Consider the following 24,264-nt stretch of genomic DNA (forward strand, 5'->3'; position numbering starts at 1 on the left):
AGGGAGGGAGGGAGGGAGGGAGGGAGGGAGGAAGGAAGGAAGGAAGGAAGGAAGGAAGGAAGGAAGGAAGGAAGGAAGGAAGGAAGGAAGGAAAAAGAATTCTAACAACCACCACTGGGCTTAGACGAGCTTCAGGTAAGACTGCAGCTCAACTCTACATTTTGATAAAACACAAGGGAGAGGAACCTGTTAAATTGTAGCCATACTCTTAAACTACAAAGGCCACGCCTACCACTAACAATGCAGCAAAAGAAAATGAATGTATTGTGTCCAAATAACTTTATAAATCAGGCAGGTGGATGGAAAAGGCCTGGGAACCACAATTTCAGACTCTTACCTATTCCTATCCCTACCTCAGCACTGCTGAAATCTTCCTGAGCCTCATAAACACCCATCTCAAACTTGAACAATAAGCTAAGTGAATATGAGCCAGGCCTGGTGGCACAGGCTTGTAAACTCAAGGCCAGCATGGCTACAGAGCAATGAGCAACGTATTGAACCTGGACAATTTAATAAGCCCTTACCTCAAAAGACTATAAAAAGGGCTATAGATAAGTGGAAAATGCCCAAAAATAACTGAATATGGCTTTTTCCTAATTAAAACTGCTATGGCAAAGTGGATATCTATGTCAAATATTTCAGTCTTCATATGTGTTTTTTTATTATTCATCATTCCGAAATCATCTTTATTCCTTACAGTAATTTAGGAAGTAATGTAAAGCTTATTTAAAATGTCAATATATTGGGTGGGGCTGAGAGATGTCTCAGCAGTTAGAGCACTGGCTGCTCTTCCAAAGGACTCAGGTTTGATTTCTAGCACCCACATGGCAGCAACTCATATCTATCTGTACCTCTAGCCTCAGGGGATTCTTTTGGCCTCTGAGGATGGTGCACATACTTGATAGGAAAAACATCCATGTTCATAAAATAAAAACATAAATGAAGGGGAAAAAATTAATGTTAACCTAGATGAAACATTGTAAACCAGAATTCTTCAAGTTTATTCTATAATTGATACAAAATTTGTGACTTTTTTTTGAGGGGGGCACATAACTTGCTCAACTTACCTGCACAAAAGTCTGGAATCGAGAATCCTTTTTCTGACGAGACTTGATCATTTCCAGAGCAAAAGGCTGGTTACTGCAGAATGTAGCAGCAGCATGTTTCAACTTCTCTTCCCCTGGTCCACTGAACTGTGCCAAGAAAGCAAAAGAGACAAGAGAATGAGCTCCTGGGTTTTCATAAGGCCAAGTAAGATGAGAGACGACTGCAATCCTTAAGACATTCCAGGAAGCATTCTCAAAGGACAAGAGACAAACCTTTGTACGTATATGCAGTATCAATGATGCCCAGTCCCAGCTGGTATACCTACAACACAATACCTACACCAAAGGGTCAGAGAATGAAGGTGGAGGAACAGATTATAAGAGAATCAGGACACCTGCTACTAAACATAGTCTTTTAGACATCAAAGGGATGCTGTATCCACAAAATCTCAACAATATTATTACCTAAACAAGACCTATATAATGACACTACCAGTTGATAGTGTCAAGCCAGATAGGGAAAATGTCATAAAGCCCCTACCCTAGATGAAGAGCTATGGACAATCAATGGCTACTAAGACAGGGAGAATCTGTTTGCTCCATGTGTAAGACTCTTAAAGCTTTATCCAATCCCAAGTGTTCATCCCAAACACATGTAAGATCAACATTAAATGGGCTCAGTAGGTTAGTGTGTGTGCATGTGTCCCTGAGAGAGGAAGAAAGATAGGGTGTACGTAACAAAATCATTATAAAAGGAGTCATGAATTTGAGAGGAAGTAGGAGAAGACATAGGAGCTGGAAATAATGTAAATACAGTACTCACATAGAAAACTTTCAAATTTAAAAACAAAACAAAATAATAGGAGAGGGGCTGGTGAGATGGCTCAGCAGGTGAAGTGCTTGCCATGCAAGCCTGACACATGAGTTTGACCTCCAGAACTCACTGGGACAGAATGAGTCAACTCCCAAGAGGAGCTGTCTACTGACCTCCACATATGCACTATGACACATGCCTGCCCTCCCCCACAATTATAAGAGATGAGTAAGTTTTAAAGATACAAAGAGAGGCAATCAAGGCATAGCTCAGAGCTGGCACACAAGCTTAGTATACATACAAGGCCCTGGCCACAAAGTCAAGCACTACAAAAAGTAGGTAAACCAAAACTGGGAATATTAAATACAAATCTAAAGACCTACCGCTATTCTTACTTTTAGTTTTTATTATTACTATTTTGTCCTAAATCAACCATTGAGGCTTTTTGGGATCCTATTCTCTTTGGATGTATACCTTGCTCAACCTAGATGTAGTAGGGAAGACCTTGGACTTTCCACAGGGCAGGGTGCCTTGCCCTCTCTTAGGATAGGAAGGGGTGGGGTGGGAGGGTATGTGGAGGGAGTGGAAGGAGAGGAGGGAGTGGGAATTTGGATTGGTATTTTTTTAAGTAATAAAATAAAATAAAATAAATCAACCCTTGATATACAACAGATAATAAATCAGACTGGTTTGTTAATTCTGCTTTCCTTTCATTTTTTTTAATACAATATTAGTTAAAAATACACTCTTGGGACTGGAGATGGTACACTGCTTGCCTCACATTATGTAAAGCCCTGGGTTCTATTCTCAGCACTGAAAAACAAAAACAAAAGGACACCTTTCTATGTGTGTTTTAAAAGAAATATTTGGAATCAAGGAGGATATTAATCCCAGCATTTGGGAGACTGGGGCCTTTGAGTTCAAGGCCAGCCTGGTCTATAGAGTGAGATACAAGACAGCCAGAGATGTTACACAGAGAAACCCTGTCTTGAAAAAACACAAGGAAGGAAAAACAAACAAACAAACAAAACACACACTCAGAGAGAGAGAGAGAGAGAGAGTTTAAATCAATAGCTAGGCATTGTATGGTATACCTTTAACTCAGCACTTGAGAACAGAGGCAGGCAGATCAACTTGGGCTACAAATTAGACCTTGTTTCAAAAACAAAAACATTGGGTTCCAGACCAGCCAGGGTTAACTACTGAGACCCTGCCTAAAACAAAACAGAACTACACAGTTTTTCCGTGATAAGTTCTGTGAGAGCAGAAGCCACTGTCCCCCAGAACTATACATAGTTTTGTTGCATATAAATGACAGCCAGGGGCTGAAGAAATGACTGAGTGATTAAGAGCACTTGCTGCTCTTGCAGAGGACCAGAGTTTGGTTCCCAGCACCTATGTGGTGGTTCCTGACTATCTATAACTGCAGTTCCAGGAATCCAGACAGGATCTGATGCATTCTTTTTACCTCTGTGGGCACGAGACACATATGTATGCACACATATACAATCAAATATGTACTATAAAATAAATCTGTACAGACAGGCAGAAAGATAGACAGAATTTGAGAATTACTACAGCCTCTGGATTCTTTCCTTATATTGGAAACAAAATTAAGTAATTTTCACTACTGACACGTATGATCTATAATTGCCTAATACTGTACAGTACATGTCTAAGATTTGAACAGAAGATGATACAAATTCTGGATCACTTAAACTAGTAAGACACATTACTCTTTAACCTACAAAACATAAAAAGCCGGTGTATTCATATCTCAATAAAATCAAACACTTAGCCTGACTGCATGTTGATTAGAATGAACTAACCAATGAAATAATGCTCTGGACCCTTTTTAGTTCTGCATATTAACTCTGCAAAATGGATGTGTTTACAGATTGGAAGCATTTATTACTTACCCCTAAATTCAATCAAGTGTCTGTAAAAGTATTAAAAGAAATTCTCAACTTCCTTACCCAGACAAGCAGATCTTCCCCAATATGATCAATAACAGAGGTCTCATTCCTCTTCCGGACAGCTTTCATTTGCTCATTCAACCCAACTATGGGAGGGAAAAGAAAAAGAAAAAAGAAAGTCCGTGTTTATTTTAGTCAGAACTACTGGTAGGACTAAGTAATTAACTTTTTTAAAATTTTATTTTAATTTTCAGAATAGCATAGCTGCTCTGATCTCTGAGAACACAATATGCACATAGCCCTTACACAGCTAGATTCCAAAAGTTCCTCCTGGAAACGGATCTTAAAGCATTAAACCCTATATTTTAGGAACTACCATATTGCCTAAAGTGTGGCTACTTCAAGTACGTATTTACCCTCAAGGACTCATTCCGTAACCCAGCTCAGAAAGACCCTGGATGTAAATATTACACTGCACATCACTGAAATCTAAAATCGCCCACAAAAGGCATTGCTTTGGTGAACAACTGATAATTCCTCTGACCAAGAAAGACTGAAAATCAAGGGTCATAGAGAAGCTGTGACTTGCAGAGACAAGAGTGTCTTACCACTACCTGCAGATACAGGTTACTCAACTGGGACAAGACACAAAAAATGTGTCCTAAGCAACAAAGTTATAACTGTGTCTGAAAATTATCCAACCATGAGATTAATATTAGTTTTACTATTTACAAAATATATGCATATTATTACATAGGATATATATTTAAAAACTACATATATATATGCTGTAATAGAACATTTTCAAAAGTAATTATGACTACTCATGTTTTTCACTGTAAATACTAACTTTAGACAAAAAAAATCCCAATGCTAATACTTTGTTGATTATGGGGGAAAGATTTAAGATCAAAGATCTGATCATTCCTCTTTGTAGGATGTATTCACATACAATGTCAGATATGCATAAAATTATACTTAACTATCTGTCATGTGTTATAGAGGTACCTTTACATAGTCATAGTCTTTACTAGAAATGTAGACACAATGATCACAAGTCAATTTCTCTTACCATGAAGTTGAAGAATATCTTCCAAGTTTGAAAAAATCTTGCGTAGTTCTGAAGGTGATAGAATTCCTTCTCTGGACACACGCTGATAGAATACTTGGTCAAGAACCTTCAGTGTTCGGACATGAGCTCTTTCAGTGTAGAACAATTCTGGGCAGGAAGGGGAAAAGGAGGCACAGAATGTTGCTTTATTTAGACTAAATAAAATATTTCATTGTTATTAAGCAGTAAATGCATTATATAATAAACTATTTAACATTTAGAAAGGATGGTAGCCTCTTAAAAAAAAATCACACTGATTCCATGAAAATTTCCTACACACCAGACTAATGAACAGTATCATCAAAACAATTTTATATTTAAAAGCTAATTAAGTTACCCCCAAATCATCCATTTACAATATGACCTTATCACACCAGAATATAATAAATTCTAATAACATACAGCCTTAAGCATTCTTCAGAAGTAATAGTGGATTTAGTTTTCCATATTTACCCATAAAACCTCATTTCTGGAGTCATACTATAACTCGCTCAATGTCATTAACAATAATATATTTAGTAAAATCAAATCATAGGGATAGCAGAGGGTACAGCATACATGTCACATACTTGTTACGTACATGTTAGGTTAACTGTGATGCCAACTTGCCACAACTTAGAATCACCTGGGAAAAGAGTCTCAATTGAGTAAATGTAACAGGTTGGTCTGTGAGTGTATCTGGGGTGGGGTCGTCTTGTTAAAAGACATAGGAAAACCCAATGCAGCATGGGCAACACTATTCCCTAGGCAGGGGATCTGGGCCCATACAGGGCTGGAGAAGGCTGGTGGAGAACAAATGAGACGGCACAGGAGCGGTCATCCTCTGCGCTCCACTGCAGATGGGATGTGACCGGCTGCTCTGAGTTCCTGCTTCGAGTCTCCCTCAGTAATGGCTGTGACCTGGAATTCCAAGCCAGTCTTCATAAGAGTATTTGTCACAGCAGCATAAATGAAACTACGACAGGAACTAAAGAGCACTGCACCTGGACAATCTAAATCTGACTTTTGACCTCATTACTCACTGCCTATTGCTCAAATAATCTCTTAAATTTAGCTTACTCTTGATAATCTATGCCTACGATACAACCTCAAGGCAGTTCAGGGCTAGTATCCTGTTTAACATTTTTTTTTTCAAATTCCATACCTATAATGCTATAGATCTTCAGTATCCTGAAAGCTAAACACCCTTTCCTTTTAGATTATAAATACAAACAGTGCACTTGTACTGCTTATGTTTAATGGCTCAAGAATAATCCATCTAGTTTAATTCTGTCTTTATGTAAAACCAAAGGCCAATAGAAAACAAAGCGAATTCAAAGGCTAGGAGATGTGCTTCATTCTAGAAGTCTCAGTGTATATGGCCAGCAACAGATGATTAAACTTACCATTAATCACTTCCTGTCTTTTGATCTCGGAAGGTTTCAGTCCTAGTAACACCTCTCTACTAACAAGCTGCTGCCAGTTGGGAGGATCCATCTCCAGGTCATTCTCAAACTGCTCATCCTCACTCTGACTTTCTCCAAAGGCGATGCTGTCAAACCTAAGAAAACAAACAAATAGATGGCAAATTCTGTTTGAGGGCTTCACCTGGACAATGGAAGACTTGCAAATCTTCTGCGTATGTTCATATGTGTATGGATGCACATAGATAAGTGTGCATATGCATATGGAGGCCAGAGGTTGGCTTTAGGTGTCTTCCTTGACTGTTCTTCACTTTATTCTTTTTGACATGGCCTTGACATGCCTGGCTTTTTACACAGGTACTGAGCATCTGCACTGAGGTCCTCATACTTGTGGGACAAACATTTTACCAGCTCAACTGTTACCCAGCCCCAGGGGGATTTCTGCATCTGATCAGCACTGAGTCTCTCTTACATGTAGCTTGTATCTGGGTGATACTCCGTCACGTGACCTGGTTACTATGACCCCCTTTATACTCACAGACTATGTAGAGTGTATCTTCCCCTTTAAGACTAGGACTTCGAGAGAAAAGGTTCTATTTCAATGAAAGCTATTTTAGATGTACTTACTTTCTAAAGGGTTTTGGGGTTCCATGTTCTGCCATCCTAAAACAATAGAGGATTTAAGAATCATAGGTGAACAAAATGGAGATCAAGAAAGACATATCCAGGGTCCCCCAAACTGGGTTAAATCCCAATGGTTGGATAAGTAATTGCCCATATCCAGGAGTTATTTAACACAAAATAACAGAAAAGATTCAGTAGGATTTAATATTTACTACCAACCAGAAGTCTTTCAAAACATTATATGACAGAAAGTGCTGCCAGATATAAAAAGTGATAGTTCAAGGCACTTTAAGCGATATACAAAGCTCTCTAGCTCTCGCTGGAATTACCTCTCTACTTCACATTCCTCCTCCTGCACTTGATCTAACAGAGGAGGTGGGAAGTCAAAAACAGTATTGGAGACACGAGGTGTGCTGTCCAAGCAGTCTCCAGGCACCGGTGCTTCTCCAACTTGTTTTGATCCTAAAAGGACAAACGCCAGTCACTAACTGTTTAAAATAAAACAGTAACATCAATAACCAAAAAAAAAAAAAACAAAAAAACAAAAAAAACAAAACCCTCATGAATGAATCCCCAGAAAAAGTTCGACTTAATTCATAGCCACATTCTATTTAAATAGGCTATCTAGATAGAATCAAAATTTAATATGTAAAATTCTCCAGTGCACTAAAACATAAATGGGAAAACATTTTCTAGTTTTATTTACTTATATTTTATGTATGAGTGCTCTGCATATAAATGTGCAGGCCAGAGAGAGCATCAGATCTATTATACATGATTGTGAGCCACCGTGTGATTGCTGGGCATCAAACTCAAGTGCTCTAACCCTTGAGCTCTCTCTCTTGTCCCTAGAAAAGTTGCTTTTTTTTTTTTTTTTTTTTTGTTTGTTTTTTTTTTTTTTTTTTTTTTTTTTTTTTTTTTGGGAAACACTGTGCAGCCCTTGGTTGGTTTTGAATTCTCAGAGATCTGCCAGCTTCTGCCTTTTGAGCACTGGGAGTAAAGGTGTGTGCCGTGTGTGCCACCACGCCTGGAAAGAGAATCATTTTTAAAGTATTCTCGTAACCAACAATGAAAAAGAACTCTGACTTCTGCAACTGCCTGATTTCCACACAGGCCCTTTACCTCTGAACTATTGTCTATTGGTAGATTTTGGGAGATGTGGAATCATTGTCTTTAGGTGTATAACCTCTGCTGAGCTGCCCAGGCCCAACTCAGCTCTAAGCCATGGTCATGCAGGTGACCCTGATTAAGCTTGAGTCACAAAACAAAATGAGTAGACATAACGAGAGATGTGGGAAGGGGAGATGGGAGGGAGAGAGGTAGGAAGGAAGAGTGGACAGTATGCAAGGCATATATAATGAAATTATAAAAATTAATGAAAATTAGTTATAAAAAAATCAAGGCAAGACAAGGCACGATGTCAGCAAGAAACAGTAATGAGGAGCAGCTTCCCCTCACTTAACTTTTCTCATTTTTATTACCAACCGTTAGAGTGGACCAATTACAAATAACACTTTCTCTTGATTTATCATCTATCTGTATAAAGTATCTCTTTCTGTAGGGATTCTTCTCATATTTCTGCCTTCCCTTTCTGCCACTCCCAATATCTGATGGATATACTATTACTAATTGGGTTATGAGACATTACAGAAATTCTCAGAAGCCAGCTAGTAACAAATCCAAATATGGATCCATTTTATTCCATCCAGGAACGTTAACTCTCTTGTTTGTCAGGCTAGGGATTTAGTACCCATATATTTCCTTCTCGTATTCTTACATCTCTGATCTGTGGTCACAATGCAATATCTATTCTATACTTTGCCTAGTAGGATGATTCTAAGTGTCTGAAAACCAATCAAATATGTTTGCATTGCTATGACCATACATCTATTATCAAATACAACCTACAGCATACATGCATACTGTTCCTGTCAGGTTAAGAAGTGTGCTGATTTGAACAGTTTCTTTCTTTATTGCCCCCAATTATGCAACTCTGTGGCTACATAAAACAGAGTGCTTAGTATACTAAATCTCACACTCCATCAGCTGCTTCATGATCAGGACACTTGTCTTGTTTCCTTTTTTAATTAAAAACATTTATTTATTTTGTGCATGTGTGTACAAGTCAGAAGACAACTTGCAGAAGCTTCTTCTCTCACTCAACCACTTGGGGTCTAGCGATCTAGCTCAGGTTGCCAGGCTTGATGGCAAGCACCTTACCTGCTGAGCCATTTTACCAGCCTCATTTTGTTAGAGAGACAGGGTCTCACTATGTAGCCCAAACTTGCCTGCAACTTGCAACCCATGTCCCAAGTTCTAGGAGTAGACCCATGTGCTAACACATCCAGTTTTCCTCATGTTTCAAGTATGGCTTACTTTCCTGAACAATTATTTTTCCTTGCACTCCTAATTCTTTTCTGATTGGCAAAGTAATATAATTTTATCAAGTCTCAATTTTTTCTCCTTCTGCTACCTCATAATACCAACTGCTTAAAAACCCTCTTTTACTTTTTGTGTGTGCAGTGCATGTGTGAGTGTGTGTCCCTATGTGTAGACTACAGAACAACATAGTGCATCTTTCTTGATAGTTCTCCATCTTCTATTTTTGAGAGAGGATCTCTCAATGAACTAAGAAATTACCTACTAGCTAGTGAGCTTTAAGGATTCATCTGTCTGCACCCCCGCCCACCCCACCCCGCTCCCGGACACACTAGAGATGTGTCCTGCTACATCCAGCTTCTATGTGGCTGCCAAAGACCCTAACCCTGTCCTCATGCTCTCACAACAGCACAACAGGCACCTGACTTACTAAACCATCTTCCCACTCCCCCCTCTCGTCTCCTTCCCATTCCTGGCTTGCGATGTTGAGCCCTGATCTGGAACCATGGCTCCCTGACCTGTGACCTGTCACTGCCTTCTGCTGCTGTCTCCCTTATCCCACGACTTACTTCCGCTTTTTCTCTCACCTTGCAGAAGTATAGCCTCAAACAATGTTCAAGGACTGAGGAATTTTAGGTAAACTTTAGATTATTACACATCTGAAAATGTCTTTATCCATTCTTCCTACTCAGCAGATAATTTAGGATACACAACTCCAAGTAAAAGACATTTTCTTGCAGAAAGCCCTATTCTTTTCTATTCCATCATTCACTGTTACAAGGAGCAGTGTAATGCGACACCATCTTCATTTCTAACTCTTACAAGTCTGCAAGATGTCCTCGTCATTCGTTGACACACAACGGTGGCTGGTTTTTGTTTTTGAACAGGGTCTCACTAAGTATCCCTGGCTGGCCTTGAACTTGTGATCCTTCTGCTTCTGACCCCTGAGGAATAAGATTCTAGGTGTACTACCACACCAGGGTCTCCAATGTGCATATTTAATTTTGTGACTTTCTGTGTGGAACTTATAAGCTTCAAATGGCATGCATCTGTGCACCATTAATGTTCTCCAGCCTCAGGACAAAACTAACATCTCAGGAGTTCAGTGAGTGTCGTTTTGTTGTTTTCATTTTCAAACTACAAACTATCATTCAGCATATGTTCTTCGCAGACACTAAATTATTTAAATCAAAGTAAACTGGAATTCAGTTTCAATTAAAATACTCTGTCTCTCCAGTGTTTGCTCAGTGTGCTTGCATCCAAATCTTGACCCCAAATTAGGCTGAACTACAGCAAGACTCACCTGCATCATGCTCTTTCCCTCCTTCTTGGGAAAGAGCAGCTCCTGAAGTGGCAGAGGATATGGTACTGGCAGGCAGGTATCCAGTGTCTATTCCTTCACTGGCTAATCCACTCTGGCGCAACTTGGCAGGGTCCTGAGGCTCAGGACTCACAGACGAGGGTGCAGATAAGTGCTTCGGGTGGCGTAGTTTCTGTATCTCCATGGCCCTGCCAACTAAACAGAAAGCCATGGTTAGCACCCTGTGTTACCAGTGAATCAGCTTAGAGATGAGAGAAAGGGCGGACGAAAATATCTGAAAAAGGGTCTGCAATTGCTACACACAGCAAGGGACAGACAGAGTGAGACATGGAAAGCTGGGGAGATGAGAGAAAGATAAAGGGGTAAAGGAAGAAGAAAGTAGAAGAGAAAAACTAAGAGGGGTGGAGCAGGGGAAGAAAGGGTATAAAAGGAGGAGGCGGAGAGTAGCAGTAGTGAAGGCTTCCCTCTACTTCACACTGTCACCATAAGAAGGTGTCAAAGACCATCCTGCGCACTACTCTTGTTCACACTCGGGTGCCTTCTGCTACTTTACACATTCTCACATGGCTCTGTAAACCCCAAATTTAAGTTCATCCCCAAAACTCTTTTGGCATCCTTCAGTCAAGGTCCAAGCTCCTTTCTGAGACAAACTCAGAAAGGAGGACAAGTTAGCAGGCCACAGATCCATCTGTCTCTGGCATGAAGTCAGGTCAGCAACTGTGAAATCCTTCCTCTCCTCTCCCTCTCTCTGAAGACTTCCTCTACCTGCCACAACTTCCCCATCTGTGCTCCTGGCATTTTGCATGAGGACTCCTCATGATCTGGGATGTGGCATCACTGTTCCTCAGCCACACTGTCATCCCTGCATGCCAGGATCTGCAAATGTTCAGCACAGACTGGCTATCTCCTCACAGTACCACACTTCTACCTCTGCTGCAGTCCTGTCTACTGGCCTCGTCTCTCTCTCTCTGTCTCTGAGGACAGAAGTGACAGGATATCAGAAAAAACACAGTGGACAGGCAGAAACTATAAAAATGCAAAGAGTGAGTAACAGTAAATACAAAGAGATTAAATGAGTTATGGTGGAGGTGTGTGTGTCCCCATGTGCAGGTGGACATGTGTGTGCAAGTCTGAATGTGTAGAGGCCAGATGACAACTCTAGGTGTCATTTCTATTCTTCAGTCAAGGTCCACGCTCCTTTCTGAGACAAGCTCAGTAAACAGGCCAGGCTAGCAGGCCAGGAATCCATTTTTCTCTGGCTCCCCAGTGGTGGTATTACAGATATAAGCCACCACATTAGGCCTTTTTTTTTTTTAATTTATTTTTTTACCTTCAACATTGGGTCTACAGAACTAGTTCCCTAGCTCCCTGGCCCAAAACATTTTTCCCCCTCAAATTTAACCAACATATGTAAAAACATATGCATAAAACCAGAATCAGAAAGTAAGTTGTGACAGTCGTGAATGGCACACTGTCACTGATGAAGATGTTTACAACAATTAATACAGCAACACAGGGGAACTTATTTTAGGAATAGCACTGAAGGGAAGCAAGGCACAGTGGAGCATCAGCAGCGTTATCTCCAGAGCAACCACCTCCTGCAATGCATCCTGGCCAAAGGAACTTCTGAGTAAAGGCAGCAGGAGCAATGTTTCAAGTGTCAACATACTTGCACTGTTGTCATGGCGGCTTGGTCTCCTTGGGGGTCCCAAAATGCTGGGGAATCCTCTTCGCTTCCCTTTGTCTTCACCCTCTCTATCTTTCTTCATGCTTTGCTAAATTTGAGGTACAATAAGATAAAAGACACCAAACAGTAAGTTTTGTTGTTGTTGCTTTCAAATACAGTAATGTGATTCTGGTGGTTAGTTGACAGGAACCGGTGAAATACAACTAATAAGCACCGCTGGACCTTGGCAAGTCATATGTGAACCTCACACTTAAGATGACGTGTTTTTTATTTTTGCATCTTTTGGTTTGAGACAGCATCTGATGTAGTCTGGGCTGGATCCTCTTGCTTATACCTCCCAAATACTGATAGTACAGATTCTAACTACCATGCCCAGCTTTCAAAACTTTTCAACAGAAACAATACTTTTAGAAAAAAAAAAGAGGATAATTTTACCAGAAGCTTGTTGACAAAAATTTACATATTTGTCAGGAGACTGTTTTACAACATTTGTCCATCCACTCATCACTTTCAAAATATTTGAAGGCATTGTGCTAAAAACTGGAGACATACTAATGAAGAACATGCTGGCCTTCATAGGTCTTTACAATTTAACAAACATTAAATAAGGGCTAGAGAGATGGCTCAGAGGTTAAGAGTACTGGCTGCTCTTCCAGAGGTTCTGAGTTCAATTCCCAGCAACCACATGGAGGCTCACAACCATCTGTACTGAGATCTGGCGCCCTGCTCTAGCGTGCGGGCATACATCGAGGCAGAATGTTGTATACATAATAAATAAATTAATATTAACAAACATTAAATAAAACCAAAATATTATGAACTGAGACAGGCACCCTGAGGCACAACACACTGTGTTGTCGATGGCAGGCATATGAACTCTTCACATTATCTAACGATAATAAGCTTATGTATGTGTGTCACAAGATTTCTCACTAGATGTCTATTTAGAGAACAAGTTAGACCTATTACTTAGTGTTAATATGCTAGTTTGTAAACACTGTAACCAAAAGTGAAGAAGTAGCACTCTGTCATTTTCCCAGCCTTACCTTGATCTTTGGAAGGAATCCAATTCGACCCCGCTTGTGCTCCAAGTTTCGAGGTTCTTTCACTTTTACTCCCAAATGCTTCATGTACATGAGAATCACATACTGCATTGTGGAACTGGAGGAAAAATGATTAAGTAAAATAAGAGTTCTGATGTGGGAAGAACGGTCAGAAAAAGGAGATCAAATGATTTCTAGAGCTCCAATGCTAGAAATTAATTAAGGCAGAAACTAAAGATATGCGCACAGAAACTGATTCTATCCATGACACTAGAGTGCTAGTCAAACAAAATACAGGCCACCAGAGGGAGCTGACAACCTACAGAAGTTAAAAGAAATTGTCGGTGAAGGTAGATAGAAAATAGCTCTAGTGGGGTAAGATTCTATTACCTCCTTTCTTCTTCCACAGGCTGAGCAGTCATCCTAAAAATAAACATATTTTAAGATGAAATATATACATCTGAAGATGATCTACAACCCAGGGGCAGAGTGCTTACCTAGTATGGTACAAGGTTCAGTACCATCAAAAAAAAAAAAAAAACCAAACCAAACCAAACCAAAATAACAAAAAAAAAAAAAAACAAAAAACAAAAAACAGAGAAACACATTTAATCAGAGACCCGAAACAATAGAAAAGAACTAATGATTTGGGTCCCAGCTACATCTAGAATAAAATATCGACAGAACTCTAATCCCCAAAGAACCCACAAGATTTCACAGCTGTGTTGTAGTTTAACATGCTTTACAGCAACGAGTATTTTCAAAGCCTGTGAATTTAGCAGTGAAAGTGTTCACCTGACTTTGATCAAGTCTGGTGTTATGCATTAGCCAACACTCAAAAGAAAGAAGGCCAGAACGTTAAATTACCAAGAAAACATCCTGTCTCCAAGTGTTATGACAAATAGCTCTACATGTATAACCTGCCAGTAAGATCTGCTCAAAGCAAAACCAGCATTTCTGCACACAGTTCTCTCACTTACAATACTTCTTCAATTTTGGTAACAATCTGTTCCGCACATGCTCGCTCCTTCTCCAGAGTAACCCGGTCCTTGTCTCTCTCCGCATCAAGCTTAGTCAGCTCACTCTCCGCCAAGGTCAGTCCCATGCTACGTTTCTGTCTAAAAGGGTTGGGGGAAAATCTCAGCTAGCAGAGAAGAAAACATGTCGTTCTAGCTGTCTAGACAGTTCTAGCTACAAGTTTCTAGGACAGGTAGAATGTCATGTTTCCTTGAGACCCAGTCAGATGGGGTTCTAGTGGTGGTCAAAGCCAAAGACACATTTCTTGAAGGAACACAGCACAGATACAGCATTGAACTTGACTCCTGAAAGGGCATGAATGGAGACTATGTACTCTTAGCTCTCATCCAACCCTTGATTTCAGGTGCCTATTATGTTTAATAACAGGGTAAGACCATATAGTTTACCTAGTAATGAGTGTAGTATTTTATATAACTTTTTCCTGTTTAGAACAATAAAAAAAATACTGATTGTTTTTGTTTGTTATGGTTTTTTGAGACAGGGTTTCTCTATGTAGTCCTGGCTGTCCTGGAACTCTCTCTATAGATCAGGCTGGCCTTGAGCTCACAGAGATCCTCCTGTCTCTGCCTCCCAAGTGCTGGGATTAAAGGTGTACGCCACCTCTGCCCAGCAAATCTGTCAAGTTTTATCTAACACAAACTTACCGAAAATCCTCTAAATGCCTCTGAACTTCAGGGTGTACTCTCTCCTGCATAGTTTGAATATAGTGCCGATGCAGGTCCTCAGGAATAAGCTCGGGTCTTCTCTTTTCTGCACAAAGAAAAGGGATGATTTGATCTAAAAGCTATGAGATCTGATCCTACACAGAACTTAACACACCAGATAAGTTACTTAGTGCAGTTAACATACTTCCTGTCAGAATTCAGAGTTCATCTTTTCAATGTAGTAGACTCTCTTTCTGCTGTAATTAACGTGATTTACTCTGCCTAAACAGACTAACAAATATAATATTGGAACAGAAGCAAGTTACATTTCTATAGAGATGTTAATCATCTTGATGTGAGTGCTCCAAACTTACCTAGATCCAGTGAGATTTCCTCGGGAACAGGAACTTTCAGATGCTGAAACAGAATGCAAAGGGAAGTTAAAACAGCACCAAGTCTTCCGTGGTATGCAGAAGAACGTGTCTAAGTTTCTGAAGGTGTGTTTCATAATCCAGCCTCATGCAGCAAAGTGTCATAGTCCTGAACTAGTCTATTAATTAACACAGAAACAAACTCTTTTCCAGTGTTCTGCTACGAAGGAAATAGCTATAGTCATTTTACTACACAGCAGAACAAACGTTTCTGTATTACTCCAAATAAATATCTGACATTGGCTTACTAGAAACACTGGTCAATATAATAAGTTATACACTACTTGAAAAATACAAATAAAACCTAAACTATGTGTATTTACACAGGAAAAACTAACTCATATGTAAGCATGATTTTCATTTCTGAAACTCAATATTATCCAAAAGATCATGCCAGTCTCATCATTTTCTTAGGTGAGTGTTTAGAAATCTCAATGAGGGAGTACTGGATGTCGCATTGAGTTTTTAAGTTAAAATCTCTAGTAACCATTTGTAGTTCCTGCTGTAGAATGAAGGCAACCATCTTTGAATTAATTTCTTTCTGTGCAGGGACTCTCCCAGTAAAAAGCATGTAGACTTTGGTCACACTGTCAGACTGCAATGTTTTTCACCCAACAGTTTGAAAGAAAAATCTTATTATTTTCTATTCAGAGGAAGTAACTTAGTTCTTATACTTATTTTGTACTAAACACCTATTAAAGTCATATACTTCCTAAATTTAAATAATTCCTGTAAAGATCTGAAGTTTAAATTTGAAAATAAGTCGGTATAAAGTATTATGAGATGCTTACATGATTTACTCTGTGTGTGTGCACATGTGGGTGGGTCTGCTTGCCCGGGCATGACTCTGTGAAGGCCAACGTTAGTCTCGATAGGGCTCATCACTGAACCTGGTTCTTGCTGATTCCATTGGACTGACTGGCTGGAGAGCCCCTGGGACCCTTGTCTCCACCTCTTCCCTCCTAGCCCTGGGATTACAAGCGTGCACAGCCATGCATGGCTTTTTATGTGGGTGCAAACATATAATTCAAGTGCTTATACTTTCACAACAAGCACTTAACCCACTGAGTGGGCCATCTCTTTGGCCCCTTATGTTCATGTTAAGAAAAGTGATATGGCAAGACATATTCATGAATATCTGTAATCCCAACATTTGGGAATCAGATGGGAGAATCTAGAAGCCCAAGGCCTGCCTGGACTATCATGAGACCCTGTTTCAAGGAAAAGCAAAAAGGAAAGATGTGAAAAACAGTAAAATAAATAAATAAATAAAAGAAAAAAAGAAAAGCATTTTTAGCATGAGTAAAAAAGGACATGTGGGGTGGTTATATAGCTCATTAATAGAGCCTTTTTTGGCATATCAAGTCAAAGATTTAATTCCCAGCAACACAAATAAAATAAAAAGTCATATATATCGATATGGATGAAATAATTAAGATTTGTCACATAAAAGAAGAATCAGCATGTTAATATGGATTTTTCTTATTCTTTGATGCTAACACGAATCATGAGAGCAAACGGGCAGATATACAGTATGATGGAAGTAGCCGCTATATCCACTTATTTTCTTTCTCTCCACACTATACCAGCGGTTCTCAACCTGTGGAGGGAGGAAGGTAACCCTTTCACAGGGGTTACATATCAGATATTTACATTATGATTCATTACAGTATCAAAATGACAGTTATGAAGTAGCAATGAAAGTAATTTTACAGTTGCAGGTCACCACAAGAGGAGGAACCATGTTAAAAGGGTCACAGCATTAGGAATGTTGAGAACCACTGTTTTACACACTTTCCAGGAAAACAGCAAGGTCAGGGCTGGGCTAGAAGGATGGCTTGGTGGTTTAAGAGCACTTGCTGATCTTACAGAGGACCAGAGTTCAGCTAAGGGCCTGACCCTCTCTTCTGGAATCCAGTCATTGGCACACAGTTGGCACATACCCACACAGACAACAAATATACATGTAAATAAAAAGCAAAGTCTTCAGATGAGAAAATCCTAGGAGAGGAAGTGAAGGAGATCAGAGAGTCTGAAGCAGTCATCTAAAGAAGATCAAATGTAAGGACGAGGGCTGGAAACATGGCAGAGTGCTTGCCTGGCACTCAGAAAGCCATGGTGTCATCTCAGCATCTCATAAAACCAGATATGGTAGCACATGCTTTAATCCCTACAACTAGGAAATAGAGGTGAGAGTATGTTTAAGGTCATCTTCGGTGACATACTGAATTCAGGACTGGCCTGTAACCCTGTGCAAAAATAACATCCAAAGAAGTACTATGAGCTATTATTTACCCTTATTTAGTAATGCTAATGATAAAATTCAGCTTAAAAAGAAAAGACTTATAAAATAAACAACCTTACTAGCATTGTGTGTGTGTTTATGCATGTGCACGCACATGTACTATGCATACAAAAGCACATGAGTGGAGGCCAAATGTTCTCTACCTACTGTTTGTGACAGAATCTCTCACCAAAGCCGGAGCTCAAAGGCTTGGCTAGATGGCCAGCAAGGCCCCAGGATCTCCCTGTCTCTGCCTTTGCATGTGGATGTGGGGATCAAACTCGGGTCTTCGTGACTTTGTACCAAGCCCTTTAATCACTGAGCCACCTCCCTTGCATTGCTACTGATAAAACAAAGTGCTGTTATCATGGAGTTCAGTGTGTGACCTTTTCCACCACTTTTTAGATAAATTTGTATCTCTAATGTTCAAGGAGGTCACTCAGAATTCAATTATCCAAGCATTATCCTTTGGGTTCTAATACATATGTCTATCATTTATATTATCTTTTTTAGCCCCCATTCTAATCATACACATATAAATTTCCAAATATACATGTGTGTGTATATATGTACATATATGTGTATACATACACACGTATAATATATACATACACACACATATATACATATATTCCCTAAAATCAATTGTAAGAATTCATATATCCAAAACTAATTTAGAAATTACTTTTAAGCCAGCCAAGCATAATCAAGAACTGAGATAATAATATGGATGCTGAAAAGCATGATACACTTCAACACCATGGTTAGGGGAGAGGAATCAGGGTCACTAAGACAATGAATGCACTGGAGGAAAGATTCTAGCATTAACTTGTTAACTTACTGCAGATCGGTCCAGGAAGAACTGATGAAACTCAAGGAAGACACGCCGAGTCTCCTTGGAGTTGGTCTGCTTATACAGGTCTGAATAGAGATAACAGAGCTGTCATGGAGAAAGAAATGGAAAAAGACACAATGAAAAAACCACAAAGTGTAGTAATTTAATTAATAACATTTGAAGTGTCCTGCATGCCTATCCTTATATGTTTAGAAAACAAGTCTGTCTATTCATTTTACAGAAGAAAAGTTCTCCAGCACATGAATCACTATGCAGAACCTGAATCACGTGAACTATAAGGTATATTACCAATGTTGCAGGGTCAAACTGTGAAACTACATGGTGCAAGAAAACAGCCAAGTGAGCAGGGCGCGATTTCAGCAGTTCAATGCTCTGGAAACAGCTGCACTGCCCATTGATCTAGAAGAAGAAATGGTTGTACGTCAGTAACTCTTGATAATTAAAAGCTGTACTGTAAGATCAGCTGAACAAGCATCAGAGTTTCCCCTGACCTCCTGCTGCAGTTTCGGCCTAGAATGTCCCCACAGGCTCATGTGTTGAGGGCTGAGTGCCCACCTGGAGATGCACTTAGGGAGTGGTGGGAATCTGAAGAGGTGGCCTCGGTGGAGGACAGAGGTCACTGCAGAGTACCTCTGAAGGGTCCCTACCTGTTTCTGTTTCTGTCTCTCTTCATTTTTTCCTTAGTTGTTTTTTGTTTTTGTTTGTTTGTTTTTTAACCTGTCAACCTGTCTTGTTCTGGTTTTGTTCTTGCTATGTACCCTTGGCTGGCCTGAACTCACAAAGCTGCCCAAGCTAACAAACTAAGAGTTCTCCTGCCTCTGTCTCCCGAGTGCTGGACTTGTGCTTATGGGCTTGTTTTTTGTTTGTTTTTAAATAAAAATTCAGACAGGGGAGCCAGAGAGATGACTCAGCAGTTAGGAGCACTGGCTGCTCTTGCAGAAGACCTGGGTTCCCAGCACACACATGGTGACTCACAACAGTCTATTAACTCCAATTCAAAGGTTCTGGAGCCTTCTTCCAGCCTCCACAGGCACTAGGCACACATAAAGTACACAAACACATATACAGGTCAAACATTCATACACATAAGATAAAAGTAAGCTCCAAAACCACAGAGAAACCCTGTCTCGAAAAACCAAAAAAAAGAAAAAAAAAAAAGTAAGCAAATTGAAACTCATCTGTAATTCCAGCACTCCTACAGCCAGATTTGAGGAGGGAGAAGGTGGTGAATGGGCCAGAAACTGCACAGGCAGCACAGTGGCAGAAGCAGTAAGAGAGACTGCCTCAAAACAGTGTGAGGAGAAAACCAACCCCCAAAAGATTTCTCTGACCTATATTTGTGAGGTATGTCATATGTACACATGTGAATACACATTTCCACATGCATACACAACACTAAATAAATCCTAAATAAAATTAAAAGGTGAGAATATGCCATGACTGGTTGGGGGTCATTCTAGTAATGCAAGGACAGTTCAATACTCTAATACTAACCAGCACAATCTGTCTTATTAAGACAGAAAATCAGAAAAAACAACAAAAATAAGTCATCCTAAGTCATTCAACACAATTCAACATCCAGTCAAGATTTAAAGAAGGAAAGAAAGAAGAAAACTCTCGTTAAGCTAGGACTATTCTTCAACTTATACCTCATAGCCTAATCAGGAACATCTACAAAAACACCTGTCAGTCACATGCTTAAGCATAAAGGACTGAGCATTTTCTGCCTAAGAGGGCTTTCTAAGGCAAGGATGCCTCCAAAATGACTAGCCTCCTACAGAAGACCAGCCACACAATAAAGCAAGGACGAGAAACAAGAAATACATAAAGTGACTGAAGGAAACAAAGCCACATCTCTAAGAAACAGTGTGAATGTTATATAAAGATAATGAAGGGGTTTTTTTTGTTATTTTTGTTTATTAAAATAAACTGAGACAGGATCTCATAATGTAGTCAGTACAGGTCAGATTCAAACTTGTGGTCCTCTTACCTCTTAGGGGCTCCAAAAACTTCTTTGAAAAAACTACTAAAGAGTGGGAATGGTAGTGCACACCAGGGGTCCCAGCACTTGGAGAAGAAGAAGCACAGACGAGGGGCTCAAAGCCATCCTCAGCTACACTGAGCGTTTCAGGACAGTCTGGGCTAAGGAGACACTGCCTCAAAAATCCTCCTAATATATAAACTTCCTAAAAATATCCACTGAATGTAGCAAGACCACAGGGTAAAAGGACAAGAATTAGACTAATCATATTCCTTCCATCAATGGATAACTGGAATTTGTAAAGTTTATTTTTAGGTGTCATATTCAGTTACATCCCACTCCCAAAATAAAATTAAATATTCAAGTACTCATAAAACGACCTCTACAGTCTGCAGGGTTAATTTCTACTATTCAAAGCTAAAATAAGCAACTAACTCAAGTAATTTGTTTTTAAGATTTAGGCTTACATCATTAACAAGTTTTATTTCAACTTCCAAAGAATGTTTACCAAATCAGACATCTTAGAAAGTTGATAATTTAGCATTTTATAGCAATGAGACATTACCTGCTCGTGTTCAGTACCAAAGTCATCATCCTCTGCTCCAATGATATGAGGTGCTCCACGGGTGGAGGGACTGCTGACGAGCGATTGTGTGTCCTGGTAACATCAGGGAAGAGCAACAGAAAAAAAAGATCTGATGATCAAAGGCAAAGAAAGAATACAACCAAACTACTGGAAAGAAGAGGCTCACTGGGTCTGGTGGGCTGACACCTCTGAGTAAGACACAATGTAAAACAGACAGGCACAAGGCTCACTTCATCAGTAAGGTCCATTTTATTATCTTCTTTGAAGTGCTTTATTTTCAAAGTATCTGTTCTCAGATGTTCAAAGTCAAATGTCCACAAGAGCACTGGCTGCTTTCTGGACAGCAAAGGAGGGAGGAGGGGTCAACATTCCCTAGGACTAATAAACCTGTGCTCACTACACAACTTTGGTTTGTAACATTTTGGGTTTTTTGTTTTGTTTTGTTTTGTTTTGTTTTGTTTTGTTTTGTTTTGGAGGCAGAGTTTCTCTGTAGCTTTGGAGTCTGTCCTGGAAATTGCTCTATAGACCAGTCTGGCCTTGAACCCACAAAGTTCCGCCTGTCTCTATTCCTTTCCGAGTGCTGGGATTAAAAGCGTGTGCCACCACTGCCCAGCGAGTACTAACATTTTCATTCACACATGCTTATACCTTGTAATGAATGGACTTGAAACTGGGTTACATCTTTTTTCTTTTTTTGTGATACTAGGAATAAAATACAGGGCCTTGGTCATTCTAGGGAAGGGTCCAATCCCTACTCAATCTCTACTTAAAAACTGCTTTTATTTTCTCTAACCTCAAATTTTAAATTTAAAAACTAAGTGAAACAATAGACATTTATTTTCAACAATGGTCAAATTTTCATTTTGTAACTTAACTGATGTCTCTTGACTACTCAGAACATGTTGCTAATAATATCACGAAATTCTGTTAAGTCTTTTACAATGAAACTTCAAGTACATTTATTAAAAACTAAAGTCATAGGGCTGGAAAGATGACTCAGCAGTTAATGAGTACTTTCTGTTCTTGCAGAGGATTTGGGTTCAGGTTTTGTATCCACATTGGGGTCTACAACCACCACCTCTAGAGGGTTTTGACGCCCTCTTCTGGTCATTTGCAGGCACTGCACATATGTTCACAGAAATACATGCAAGCAAAACACCGATACATTTAAAATACCAAATAAAATCATAATGCCAAAGCATCCAGTTGTGAGTATGTAAAATCCAGGGCCACTGGGAACTCAGAAAGTAAATACATTTGACACAGAGCCTAGAACCTGAGTGTGGAAAGGTGGAAGGAGATACTGATTCAACATCATACACATACACAATACAAATGAGTATTTTTAATCTTATTAAAGAGTTTGAAAATCCAGCAATTGCACATCTAAGTAGATACCCAAAAGGGCTGGAAGTATCACAAAGGTGCATGAGTGAGCACACACATGGGAGGGGTTTAAATTCCTTACGTCTATATATTACATTCTGCTTAATATATGCAGAGAGGATACAGGAGAAGAGTATTATTCAGTCTTAAAAGAGAAGACAACTTGAAGACATCATGCTACTTGATATAAGTCAATCACAAAAGAAAAATATGATGCGATTCTGTTCCCATCAACAGGTCACGAAAACAGAAAGTATGGGGACTGCCAGGGCGGAAGACAGCAGACACGGGAACTGAACATTCAATGGGCACCAAATTTTAGTTGAGGAAGACAAAATACTCTGGAGACATAAAGTGGTGATAGTTGCAAAACAATATGAATATACTTGTTTTTATATTTTAAAATTAGTTAATAGTAAATTTTATAATATATTATGTCATAACAATACACTAATAATGCTATGAACTTCTTTCCTACTTATTCCAATCTTTCACACCCTCCCTCCTGGAACAGCACCTAAATGAGACCTTCCTAGCTCTGCTCAGCTATGATGCACTTGCCAGCAGGTGCTCATGCTGTTTCACTCCCCAAACATGCAAACTGAGAAACAAAAAGCAAAGACAACACACATTGCATAGATGTCATACTCACAGTGTCCTGAATTCCTTCACTTTTCTCTGGGGTTTCCTCTAGATAAATTCTTTCTTTCAGACTACTCTTGGGACTCTAATGAAAAGAGAACACATATACACATGTACCAATTCATTTCAGTAAGCAACAAATAAAAATGAGTAAGGGAGAAAGTTCTGCACTACTAATGTGTATTTTAAACGAAGCATCCTTCATATAATACATGCCTGTTATTCTTATTCCTGCCTCTAGTCACTCACTTATTCTGTCAGCTTTTCCATTTAATACTGAAAATAATACAGGACCACTGAAACTGTTTCATCTAATCTCCAGCCTGGAAGCAACTTACCTTGTTCATGACTATGAACATATTCCACACCTCAAACTTATTATTTCAAAGAAAACTCTAACTTTATCATCTTTCTTAGCCTATGCCTTATCAAACTATCTCTACCTCTCTCCCAGTGACCAAAATCAGATTATTCACATTAGTACTGATGGCTCACATTAACAACTGTAAGTTCAAAAATATTACAACCATAGTCATACAACCCTCACTGGTCAACTTCGGAATTTAAGAATTTGGACTCTCTGAAAAAAAGTCAAGGAGAAGTGTTTATTCTGCATGTAATGTAGCCATTTCCCCAAACAGAAATGTCCCTCCTAGGGGAAGAAAGGACTGAGGAGGCTCAGGAAACTCAGGAGAAATTTAGAGCACTCCGGTCTTTGTGTGAGGATAGTATCAGCAAAACCAAATTGCTAGAACACAGGCATAGCTCTTTGTGGTGTCACTGCTTGCAAGCCGTACAAAGGACTGCCACAATACAGGTTTCTTGAGTCATCAAGAAGGCAGGGGTAGGCTTATTTGGTGATGCAACCGCCTGAGTCACCCAATCGTCTGTAAGCAGACTCAATAAGCTGATTCACCAAGCAAGTCTCTGGCTTGCCTCTACCTCTCTGTACAAGGTGATAGAAACAGTGTCCCCAGGGAAGTATCACAATGTTGCATTTTTACATAAGCTCCATTTTAGGGTGAACTAATCTTTCAGTTACTATATATAGAAAAGAAACAAACTATGCTTT

General features: G+C 39.5%; 1 protein-coding gene across 2 annotated transcripts in view; it reads right to left on the reverse strand.

Annotated features, from left to right (window-relative positions):
* Positions 1-24,264, reverse strand: part of Arhgef12 (Rho guanine nucleotide exchange factor 12) — a 131,549-nt gene that overhangs the window by 21,464 nt on the left and 85,821 nt on the right. For both annotated transcript variants that reach the window (XM_005347148.3, XM_005347146.3), the window contains 17 exons: positions 23,203-23,277; positions 21,144-21,236; positions 18,886-18,996; positions 18,583-18,681; positions 15,401-15,443; positions 15,027-15,132; positions 14,325-14,462; positions 13,735-13,767; positions 13,348-13,462; positions 12,284-12,389; positions 10,597-10,809; positions 7,244-7,376; positions 6,918-6,953; positions 6,273-6,427; positions 4,849-4,995; positions 3,837-3,922; positions 1,068-1,193 (listed from right to left, as the gene is read on the reverse strand). In XM_005347148.3, coding sequence (XP_005347205.1) covers positions 1,068-1,193; positions 3,837-3,922; positions 4,849-4,995; positions 6,273-6,427; positions 6,918-6,953; positions 7,244-7,376; positions 10,597-10,809; positions 12,284-12,389; positions 13,348-13,462; positions 13,735-13,767; positions 14,325-14,462; positions 15,027-15,132; positions 15,401-15,443; positions 18,583-18,681; positions 18,886-18,996; positions 21,144-21,236; positions 23,203-23,277 — 1,815 coding nt within the window. The remainder of the gene's footprint in view (positions 1-1,067; positions 1,194-3,836; positions 3,923-4,848; positions 4,996-6,272; positions 6,428-6,917; positions 6,954-7,243; positions 7,377-10,596; positions 10,810-12,283; positions 12,390-13,347; positions 13,463-13,734; positions 13,768-14,324; positions 14,463-15,026; positions 15,133-15,400; positions 15,444-18,582; positions 18,682-18,885; positions 18,997-21,143; positions 21,237-23,202; positions 23,278-24,264) is intronic.

Source organism: Microtus ochrogaster, chromosome 5 (genome assembly GCF_000317375.1).
Source record: "Microtus ochrogaster isolate Prairie Vole_2 chromosome 5, MicOch1.0, whole genome shotgun sequence".
Lineage (NCBI taxonomy): Eukaryota > Metazoa > Chordata > Mammalia > Rodentia > Cricetidae > Microtus > Microtus ochrogaster.